This window comes from Myiozetetes cayanensis, unplaced genomic scaffold (genome assembly GCF_022539395.1).
Source record: "Myiozetetes cayanensis isolate MyiCay16 unplaced genomic scaffold, myiCay2020 scf7, whole genome shotgun sequence".
NCBI lineage: Eukaryota > Metazoa > Chordata > Aves > Passeriformes > Tyrannidae > Myiozetetes > Myiozetetes cayanensis.
The window spans coordinates 41,412,373-41,424,524 of NW_026087964.1; the positions used below are offsets into that span (position 1 = coordinate 41,412,373).

At 37.6% G+C, this 12,152-nt stretch overlaps 1 protein-coding gene across 2 annotated transcripts in view; it reads left to right on the plus strand.

Moving 5' to 3' along the window:
- Positions 1 to 12,152, plus strand: part of FBXW7 (F-box and WD repeat domain containing 7) — a 182,070-nt gene that overhangs the window by 154,390 nt on the left and 15,528 nt on the right. For both annotated transcript variants that reach the window (XM_050338044.1, XM_050338045.1), the window contains 3 exons: positions 169 to 310; positions 7,484 to 7,618; positions 11,983 to 12,106. In XM_050338044.1, coding sequence (XP_050194001.1) covers positions 169 to 310; positions 7,484 to 7,618; positions 11,983 to 12,106 — 401 coding nt within the window. The remainder of the gene's footprint in view (positions 1 to 168; positions 311 to 7,483; positions 7,619 to 11,982; positions 12,107 to 12,152) is intronic.

Genomic DNA, 12,152 nt, shown 5'->3' on the forward strand with positions numbered 1-12,152 from the left:
AGTGACCAGCAGCACAATTTTTCATGTTATTACTTTTCCACGAAGCTAAAGAGTTTAAGTAATAGTCGCAAATTATGTACTAGGTTTTTTTTTTTGTTGTTCTGCAATAGACTTCTGAGTTTTCCTTAATGTTTGATGTATGACTGTCACTTTTTATTTGTATCGTAGTACTACGGGGCTGGTGCCATGTTCCGCCACACCTACTACTTTTGGGGACCTGAGGGCAGCCAATGGCCAGGGACAGCAGCGCCGCCGCATTACATCTGTGCAGCCACCATCGGGCCTTCAGGAATGGCTGAAAATGTTTCAGGTAACCAGTGCTTAGAGAAACGAATATCTGAAGCATCTCACCCCCATGGTTAAAGTGGGAGATTGCTTCAGCAGAGTCAGTCCTCCTTGTACATCCAGAATGCCTCTGCCGTTGATTTTGTGTTCTGTTGCAGAAACAAATGGGCGTCAACTTTAAGGAATTGTTGTTCCTCGTTTCAGCAAGTTACTGTAGAGGTTGATAAAAAATAACGGCTTTCGCTGGTTTCTTAATAAAATAACCCTTCCTGTTTAGTGCTTTCATATTTTCTGCCAAGTCTGTCAACATGTAGTGGCTACATTCATGGCCTCAAGCTAACTTGAGAAGTTTTCATTCGAGACTAGTAAGCTTTAGTGCATGGTTTGCTTCAGTGCAGGTATAGCACTAGATTTGTCATAAGTCTGGTGTCTTCCAAGAATAGAAAGAAAAGTTTATCAAAAATAGATTAAAAGGAAACTCAATGTGTATTTTTACTGATCTTTGTGTACTGAACATGTCAGCCATGTTCACAGGCAAAGGGAGGAGGGGAAAAGGTTTTTTGTATCTTTTGAACCACCTTCAACAGCACCTAAAAAAATAACTTTACCTGACAAAAGAAGAGATATGAAGGACAGTGCTGTGGACCACTTGCTTAGATCAAAACTGAAATCTGCCTGGACACCAGTCTGGGAGCACCTAAACCAATTCTGTGTGTGTTAATACAAACACAGTTTGGGGCAGGCCTCTCTCTGCCTCTGTTCCTCAACTGTATTGTGGAGATCTCTACTGTACATTTTGCTCTGTATTTTTAAGAAGCAGGCATGAGTCCCAGTCATGGATTTGAAAAATGGAAATAATATGTCTTCCTATCTTGATTAAAAAACTGTTACTTCTAAAAACATTTTCAAAAGGAGTAAGTAACAAATACAGGCATTGTTTCAAGTACTGTAACAGGCAAAAATAGAAGAGAAATATACAGTAGCTAGCATACAATTTTGCAGGCAGAAGCCTGCTTTTGGCTTGATTCATGCTACCACATAATACCATTGATCTCAATCACTGTCAGTTCTGAACATTAAAATAATAATGTAGAACCTCTTTCCTCTTTTTTTAATGCATTTATGATCTGCTTAAACCAGTGGAAGTTTGAAATTAGGATTCTTGTACACATCATTCAGTTTCTTAAAAATATTCACCTTTAATTACTATGGTGTATCTTTTTTGAGACTGTTCATAGAAATATGTCTTTTTAACCCCTAAGAATCATATTTGAATGGTACTTTGTATTTATGGTAATGTAATACTACATTGTATTTAACATTTTGTAATGTTAAAACTCTGGTGCTAACAAAAGCTATTTTGTTATCAACAATGTACAACATGTATTTTCACATAAGATTCATAGTTATTGATAGTTGTTTTTAAAAAAAGATTCTGAAAGGCTGGAATGTTTGAGACAGTGGTGCAGACTGGAAAAACAATGCTATCAACTGTTTTGTCAGGATAAGGAAAAGTAGTCTGTAAGCCTGTGAAAATTTTGTCTATGTAGACAAACATACAGTTTGTAATGTAGAAAACATGCTTTACTAAGTATATAATTAGATACTTCAACTTTTCAAAATACTTAGTTGTAACACTAAATGCCTAAATACTGATTTATACTATTGAAATAGGGGCAAGGAGAGGGGTCTCTCCTAACTGGAGATTGTTGAGTACCACTTATTGATCACATCTTGTCACTGATAGGTTTTTATTGTATTCACAAAGGGAACCTCTTATTTTAGAATCAAAAGCTTTCTATCTCAGTGTTACATCTACTTGCCTCCTCATTTTCTATCTGCTTATTTTTCACATGAGTTTCATGAAAGGGGCGAGTCTTAAATAGCCAAATGATAAAAGCACATTCATAGGGGAGCTAGCTCTGCCCAAAGGGCAGGATTAAATGGTATATGCAGCATCATTCTTGCAGTACAAAGTTTGTCCTGTAGAGAAACAGGAATGAGAGAGCTTTCTTCATGTACTGTGTACTCACTAGGCTTGCTTAATAGCACTCATACTTTATACTTAAATATTATTTCCAATTGATTTAAAACCTAAATTTTCAGGGGCATGTTAGGTGAACATAGGTACTATTTCAAGGTAGAACTGTTCTTTGCCATAGCAGCTGTCAGTGACCAGTGATTATCAGTTATTTTGAGGACTCTCACTTGTAGTTAGCCTTCAGTCCTTCTCATATGTTATCTTTTCAGATAAAACAAGACCACTCTGCAAATATTAAGAAAACTTAAGATGGCCTATAATTTTTTTTTTTATTATTTCTTATATGTTCTTCCTACTATGTTTTCTAGTTGATCTAAGCCTTTTATTTTGAAAGTAACAAAATAATTCAGAAGGGAGAAACAGTTGTGTAGTTGCACTTGCCCTTTAAAAATAAAGCTGGATATTGATTTTTATGAAGTCTAGAAGGAAAAAAAGAAAAGCATTTTAATAGATCCAAACCATTTAATTTCTTAAAGACCTATTTGTTTTTTCTGGTTTGCAGTGGCTCTTGACTTCAGGTCTTTTTAAAATCCAGTATGGGAATTTTTAAAACTCGGTGGCCAAGTGTATTTTTACAAAGAAATTTTATTTTCAAGTCACCAAATTGCTTATCATAAGGAAAAACATCAGCTGGATGCTAAGTTCAGTCAGAGATGGTATTGCTTTAAGAATTACTAAGCTCTCTCATTCTCTTTTTCTTCCTACTTCACATACTTAGGGTGTTTTAAGTAATGTGTAAAAAAATTGCATTTTCATGGAATATTGATGTTGAAAAGTTGTTCCATACACACTAATATAGGCAATCACTTTGAATAACAAGTGTATGCAATTATTTTACCTAAAATTGGAAGCAATTTTTTTTTTTCACAGCAGTTTAGATAATGTCCAAAATGCTTTTGCCATTTTTGGCTGGCAAGAGCCCTGTCCCTTTTTTTTATATAAATAGTTGGCTAAGCCACCTAAATTCAAATTACTTACCATTCTCCATGTCTTATTCTTCCAAAGACACTTGGGAATGAAAAAATGTACAACTGAATAGTCTACCTCTTATGTGAAGCAGGTGGTGAAGATTGTATCATAACAAGCATTGCAGCATTTTCTGCTCTGTGTCTTGTGGTGGGACTAGGTCAAGGGTTTGGTGTTTCTTTCCTACACACCTATTGGGAGAGATCTGCACTACAACTACAGACCCCTCTTGGCTGTAGCACTGTTACCAGTTTGTTTCAGAGGAATAGTGCAGACTTACAGCAGGTCTCCTGACCATCCTGGCTTATTTTTTATGGGTTTGGCTCTCATGGCAGTTTTGTTACCTACTAACTCAACTGATTTCAGAAGGAATTCCTATTTTATCAAACCTCTAGCAGGGATGTAGGGTCTGAACCTGTCACAGCTCCTCTAGACAGGGTCCATCACATGTAACCGCGAATGTTCAGCCCAGGGGACCAGACTGGATATTGGGACTCTGATATGGGTTAATGTGGGGGCTTCAGCACCAGCTGCTCCTGAATCCCTCCTGGTGTGACAAACTGCTTGCTAATGTAGATGGTGTTCCTTTCAGTGCTTATGTGCTATTTTTATCCAGATTGAGATACCTTTGAGGTGGAGGATGGTGGGGTCCTTGAAAACTGATCCCAGAATTGAACAGAAGCAGGCTCCAAGAAGAGCCCTTCCTGCAAGCCTTCATCATGACAGACCTCTTTTAACAGAACTTAGTAATGGAGAACAGCACCCTGAAGTTAAACCCTTGAAAATAGATTGTCCTTAATGTAACTATTATAGCAAAAGGCTATAATTGCTACAAACTGTAATTGTACAAATTGAAGGCAGCAGATGAGGTCTGAGTGATAGAAAAGCATAGGCCATGGAAGAGTAGAGGTGCAGAAACAGATGATGATAAAAAGAGAGGTGGCAGGTCAGACAGGACAGATGAGGTGGAAGTTGTAGAACAGCAAAGATGTTGTTTATATTGATTATAAGAAAGGGAAGACATTTACACACAATAACAAAGGGGGGAAGGAAAGGATAGTTTTCAGGTAGGTAGTGCCATGGTTGCATCAGCTGCAATACTGAGTGAGGAAATGGTCTGAACCAGCCAAAAGACTTTGGCTCACAAATCAACACCTTTCTGAAGAAATGGGAAGAAAGGGGATGTGTGTTTGTTTAGGAATCTGAAGTCACTCAAAGGACAGGATCAGTAGGCCTTGGTGGCTTCCCAATGGTTATGTGAATGAATCCTGGAGTTACCTATTCTAGGGAGTTCTCTGCCCATAATAAAAGCTTTATTTTAATTTTACATTAAAATTAAATTCAAGCTATGAAGACAAGGAAAACCAATTAAGCAAAAGCTTTTTAAAGATAAAGTATATTCTTTATAAGGATCTTGAATTTGAAAGGGAATTACCTGGTAGAAATCCAAGGTATCTGGACACTATACCACATGGCTCAGAAGTCTCCAGTCATCTACAACGTTTGAACCTTTGCAAGCTATTTGGCAAGCATTTACTTTTTCTTTCTCTTCTGCAACATTTGTTCCCTGTTGTTTCTTATCAAAGCCACAAACTTACTCCTTACCCTCTCCACCTAATGAACTACATGCAATTTTTTTGCAAATGGATTAAACTACGGGGCACAGAGACAGAGTTTACTAGTCTTGCCTTTGTTAACACAAACAGTTGTGTTCCTCTGGCAAGGCTTCATCCCAGTTTTCCATGTCGGACACTTCCTTCAGAGACCCTTTACCGGCTGTAACTGGGGGTTTGTTTGCTCAAGTGAAAGACTAAGGGGACAGTGTCCTACAGACAACATTTTGTAGCAGCTGATTGCTTTAAAAGAGCCTTAAGAAGCTGCCTGTACCCATCCCCTGATAAAAGAGAGTGCTGCTTTTAGTCATTAGCATCTCTTTCCCATTCTTGAATCTTTTCCCTTTTCTTTTCAGATCTGTATTACGTTTTAAAAACCAAGTAAGTGTAAGGGAGTTACAGATTAAGATAGCGTGCAGTGACATTATTAATCAATAACCTGTTGGTAACTGCTAGCAACATTTGCTACAGCAGCAAACAATGCTCCTCAGGTGGACTAGTTCTAATTTAGTAAATGTAGCTGCTTATAGATTAAAAGTAGACTGACCTTGGAAATTTAGATTATAAGGAAGTAGCACAGGTATTACTTTCCCTCTTTTTAATTCTCCTAAATTCAAACACAGCTGACAGATGAGATTAAAGACTGCAAACGTTTGTACCTAACGCCAGCTAAGCTCTGGGTTAATGAAACAAACAGCAGTTGGAAAGTTGGTGAGATAAACAGTTCTTCAGTGCATGATTTATGGAGAACTGCTATGTGATGCAAATGTTTCTATTGAAAGAAATTTATAATAAAAGGTGTTTACAACAGCACTGCTGCAACTTTGGCTGAGACCTTTTTGTTTCTTTTTAATATTCTGAGATATTGGATATGAGACACAGAAATCCTCATCTCCCTTGGTGACGCTCTACATACACACAGGTGGATGGGGAATATTTTTTTTGCCAGCTTAATCTATTTTACCAATTGCCAACAGTGCATGGAAAGGCTCAGGTCAGGAACTTTCTTCCCCTCCTCCAGTAGGGTAGGATGTCCAGTGTCAGCCACACATTTGCTGTAGAGTGAGGGCGTGGAACTGGGGTGAGCAAGCTGCGGCACGTGGGCTGCTCTCACAGCGGCCCTGGCAGGGGCTTGCTTGAAGCCACCTCCACTGCCTGATGGAATGGGGTCACCTGAAAGTCCCCTGGGTCATCGTTTGGGTAAATGATGCTTTTATTGACATTTCAAGTATTTTGACATTTTAATTAGGGAGAAATGATGCAACATGATGATCTTTCTACATTGAGTAAAGCTGGGTATTTATCTGCTTTGCATTCGCTTTCAGAAATTCCACCTTCCTCTTCACTTGCCTCATTGTTCTGCAGAAACTGCACAGTATACAAACATTGTAGTATTGTGGAGACCGGAGTGAATTGTCAGAGTCAAATCCAGAGAACAGAAATTTAGAGCATGAGTAATAATGGTCCTGAGGTACATGGCAGATTAATACAGAAATCTTAATTGTAAGGTATCTTGCCTTTTTTTTTTTTTTTTTTTTTTCAGTTAGCCTCTTACCATAACTGTAATATCATTTGTATGTGCTAATTTACTTGTAAGTGTCACTCTAGAAGACATTCGAGATTATGAATGTGAATCTGCTCTCAAAAACTGTGGTGTCTCATTTTCTCTCTAAGGCTTTATTCGTGCTCTAATTCTGTTGCTAAATTAGTTAGCAGTAGTTGTTGTTTTTTCCTGTAGAAATTATATTTTCTTTAAATTGTTTTCACATAACAAATCAAAACTCTTTGATGAGCACAGATGAGTTTAAGACATGTTTTTTGGATGTGCAGTATATTAAGTTATTAATTTTTTTATACAAATGATGCTCCTAATCTGCTATGCTCTCAATTGAGTGCCTTATTAAAATCTTCAAACTTTATGGTGCCCATTAGTAAAAATGTGAAGTAAGAAAATTACCAATCAAAATTCCCTGTTTACTCAAGTGTAAATTGATACTTAGAAAATATGTGTTGGTTTATAGCCAGGATTCTGAAATTACAACATTGTCGCTTAGGGAAACACTGTAGTAATAATCAGGCAGTAGGCAAATGTACTTTTTAGAGAAAGTTTTTTATTTTCATTTCCTCTCATTTCAAGATTTGAAATGTGAAGGTTAGAAGTTACCATCTCAGTTGAATGCACAATGGAGAAAGACAGAGAGGGAACGCATTCTGTTGCAACCCCTTCGTTCTCTGTAACGTGTGTGTAGATTTCATCAATTTCAAAAGAAGCTTAATTAATTTAATTATTATTACTAAATATTATTATCTCTTTAATTGCCAATCTGTATGTGTGCGTATAACAAATCCTTTCTTAGCTTATAAATCAGTGTAGTAATTTCGAATATTTTGTGTTGATTAACTCCTCATTTTTGTGTCATTAGCATGAGCATTTATCTCTTGGCTTTTTATATGCTTGAATATAGGTCGATGAGCAAGCCTAATTTGCCTTATTGGCAAAGCAGTGGCACTTACTGATATCAACCAAACTAGTGTGTTAAACTAAGCTTACTGTTTCTTTCTTCTTTTTTCCTTGCAGAGCTGGAGTGGACCAGAGAAGTTACTTGCTTTAGATGAACTCATTGATAGTTGTGAACCAACACAAGTAAAACACATGATGCAAGTGATAGAGCCCCAGTTTCAAAGAGACTTCATTTCCTTGCTCCCAAAAGAGGTGAGAAATAAAGGTTAATACTGGATTATGCAGTGCACTGGCTACCATCTTTAAAAACTTAATGCTAATTTTGCTATCTTGGTGATTTAAACTCATGTTAGAGGGTCACAGTTTGGTACACTGCCATAACATGGCTACTGTAATTTCAGATTACCGTACCTCTATCTCATGATAATCCTTTAGATACCTGGAAATACAGATGACCCTTTTAAACAAAATCCCAGTAGCTGTAAAAATATCTCTGTATCTTAATTGGGCCAATTTGGCTTTTCTTTTTTTTGAGAACTAATTCTGTTAGAGCAACACACACAAAAATTTCCTCTGGATGTAAGACCTCTCTGCACATTATTCTGCAAGTGTAAGCTTTATTTTGTAATCCTTTTAGTGGTGGGGGTTTTGTTAATGTTATTTTTGAATTTATTTTAAACAAGTGGAGCCCTAATATCTCTACCAAATAAACCAAAAGTAAAACCAGAAAAGCACTTCTTGCTAAGGATAAAGCCAAACTGTAATTAAGCAGACATGTTACAGTAAATCCTTTACTGCAAATCAGATCATGTTGTATCAGGTTAAAGAGAAAGTAAGATTTAGATTTCAGCGTGTGCAACTAAATGCTGTCCACAGAAGAGTAATTCGTGATGTCCTCACAACTAGAACATGAGGGTGGATATGAAAGAGGATAAACTCAGTTTTCTGCGGTTATTAAATAAATGTATTTTAGTTAATTTAGAAATGATACTTCTGACCTTGATTGATTTTAGGGACTTGGAAATGTTTGTTGTTTGGAGAGGGGATGAAGTTTTATTATCTTTTGCCAGATCTACCATATGTTGGGTTTTCTATATGAAAATTTTCATGAGGGCTTAATTCTTTCGTAAGTCTTAGTTACTAACACTATACAAAACAAGTTCTTTTAAGATATTCTGGTGCTAGTATTTGGTTGCTGTGTTTGACATGGTCTTATTACCTGAAGACTGTTTCATATCTCGGTTTCTTGACATTCTTTTCTGGTCTATATCCTATTTTTGAAAACTCAGATGTACAAGACCCTTCTTTCTGTTTATATACTGTCATATCTTCACATGTCAGGAAGTGTCACAGCCTTCCCTTGCTGGCTGGCATTTGTAAGGGTTGGAATCAATTTATGCAATGAGTACTAACTCAGTACACAGGACATGAGATTAGTATTTACAGAAGCCCTTTCTGCAGCAGCCTTCTTCGGGAATGGAAAGGACACTGGGGCAGGAGAAGAGTTCAGTAGCACCTCTGCATGGTTGCCATGTTTCTAAAAAGCTACTCAAAGCAACCTTAGTTCAGAGGCCAGGAAAGACAGCAAGACTTTGTATTTTGAGGAGATAGAAGATACTTTGCAATTTCTAGTGATAACAGGAACTCACAGATCAGTTCTCTTCGCATGATTTTGTGGCAATACTAAGACAACTGGTGGTCTAGTTACACTGTAACTAAAGATCATGTTATTATTTCAGTTTTCACAATTCCTTCACAGAAAAGATACACTATTTAGCAGTAACATTTTCTTTCTCACTTAGGTTTCTTGATTCCATTGGAAACTACTCGTGTTTAATTTGTTTATTTTTAGTGGGTTTCTTGCCTCTTGAAACCAGAATATTGTAAGTGCTTCATGGTGGGCTGACTTCACCAGTGAAGTTGGCTTAAATAATTTTTGCTTCCTAACCCCGAGTCACTGTCACCAAAATTAACCAGGTTAAAAAAAACTGTCGAGCTGACTCCACCATCTCCTCTCCTTTTCCTTCACCCAGATCTCCTAAGTGGTGCTGTCCTCAGCTATTTAATGCTGGCTGCATTGGGGGGTGACGCGCTGAGCTGTGGGGGCACGAACAAGTTGTTAGGGTCAGTAATTCTGTGAGCAGGCTTCCCTGCCGAAGAGAACACGCTCCCTTGAGTTGTCGCTCTGCGTTAACATCTGTAGTTATCTCCAGTGCTGTTGGATGCAATGCAGTGATTTTATTACTGAACCAGAACAAGGAGATGATGTGGACGGGAGGGCTTTGCTTCAAAACCGTTTTCTGCAATGCAAAGACAGTAACATAATAGCCAAATAACCAAGAAAATGTTTGCTTTCCTCCTAAGGAAAAATGCGGTCAAACAATTAATCTGAAATAAACACTCCTGTTTTCTTGCTGAGACTTTAGAAATAATTATTCAAATTACTTATTTGTGAAAATCAGGTCTAGAAACCAACAGATGTGGAGTGTTGCTGAAATCAACCATAGAAATTTTATTGGTTCCCTGTGTGTGAGTGAAGACAAAGGCAAGAGACTGCTTACTGTTGGGTATTATTAACACTACAGCAGAGAGCAGTCCTAAATCCAGTTCAGTCAGAGGTCAGATCCTTGCTACCTGAAGTTTTCTTACAATTAGATCCATGAGCTGAGACAAAGGAACATCATCTTTTATGCACTACTAATCTAAAAGTCAGTTGTGGGCTGTGTTGACCCTTGATGACTATTTAGATAAATATAGTCTAAAATAAATGCTACCCATATGTAACCTGGTTTAGAATCATCTGGCTTTCAGGTTTAATTAACACCATCTTAGCAAGTGTCCATATCTGTAGAAATAGGACAAGTGACATTTAAACAAACTCTGCTGTCAGTTGAGGATCATCCAGCAAAAAATGGAAAGGGTCTGTGTCATGTTTGAGTCTTGCTACATGCAAAACTATGTGATGTGTGTAAGGGAACAACACTTCTTCAACAATTTTACATGCCAGGAATTAAAACAGAAAGTCTAAAAGGACAGGTACAGTTGTTGCTCCTGTAATAGAGAGCTTTAAACCAGATCCTGTATACTGATTCCCTGAGTAGGAACAGAGGAAGATTCTTCAGGTGTATGGCCTGGGATGCCTGTGGGATCTAATGCATAATTTAAGACACAGGTCCCTCAAATGTGGAGTTATACATGCTCCCTCTGAGGTGCAGGTGATGACTTGCAAACAAGGTGTGTGTGCAACCAAAAGACAAACAGTTTTGACGTACTGGATTTTTATTTCCTGCTCAGTTGCTGGCTGGTCTAAATTACTGAAAGTAAATGTTTCTCACAAAATAAGGTCAAAAATTTGCTGAGGTCAATAGCCTACGGTTATGACTTCCTTACTAAATTTCAGTCTGTGCTGCTTTGAAGGGCAGGTTCTATTTATATATATCATAACTTCAGCTGAAAATTAAATTCAAAACCCTAAACAGAAAAAGATATGGCAAGCAGAACTAAAAGTGGATGATCTGATTTCCTTGACAGCTTCTGCATCCTATTAGTTACTGACAAAGACCCCACTGTTTCAGCATGTAAGTAGTTCTCTGCATCACCATTTATCAATATTTTTCTTTTGGTAGAGTTTTCAGCTGTGAAAGGGACTTTCCTGCATCTTACACTTATTTTCCATGACTAGGGAGATGCACTGTTGCTGTCAGGTAGAAAAACTGTACTTGGTCATCATACCCTTAATGATAGCTGTCCTAGCATCTTGGATTGTTTTTTAGATGCCTCTGCCCCTGTTTAAGACTTCAGTATGTCTGAAGATATATGTAGAGATTTTGGGGGGGTTAGTGTGTTCACAGTAAGGCTTAGTTAAGTCAACCGAGGTCTGAATTCTCCCAGTAACCTTTAATTTTGTCATGTGGAAAAGTTCATCTTCTGTTTATTTTCATTGGGATTTCCCATGTGGTTTTGGTAGCATATTGTACTAAAGTTACACACTTTGATCCTTCTGCATCCCAGTCCGTAAAATCCCTTGTAACACCACCTAAGAATGTGTTTGCATTCTCATCAGAAAATGAGTGATACATACACTGTATTTCCTACTGCTGCAGAGGGGTTTTGAGCTCAGCTGCACGCAACATTTACTTGTTCTGTGTGTGGGCTTTCTGGGTGATGTTATTCCTCACAACATACATCCCTATTTGCTCACAAAGCGAGTGCTGTACTTTCTAGTTCAACTCTCAGAATAACTTCTGTTGTATTTGTTAGCTGAAATAACATAGACATAATTACTTCAGTAATAATTCTGGTAATAATTCACAGTAACATGGATTACATTTCTATAAAAAAGCGTAATGATGATTTCAGCTGACATCTACTTTCTTGCAAATACAAGAATCATTTTGTGATGTGGTCTGTGTGGGTTTAGTTACTTAAGATGATTGTTACATTCCCACATGCCCACAGGAATAAACTGGAGTCTGTTACGTTTCTGAGATTGTTTAATAATTTAGTGTTTCAATTTTCTGTATTTCAGCCCCTGATGTGTGATAATATGTGGAGTTACTTCACTTTTCTTTTCAAAAGCAGTGCAGAAAATACATTTTCTTCTTATTTTCTTACAGCTGGCACTGTATGTGCTGTCATTCCTGGAACCCAGGGACCTTCTGCAGGCAGCCCAGACATGTCGTTACTGGAGAATTCTGGCTGAAGATAATCTTCTCTGGAGAGAGAAATGCAAAGAGGAGGGTAAGGCTGAGCAAAAAGATGGATATAATGGTCGAAGTGTTGCTAT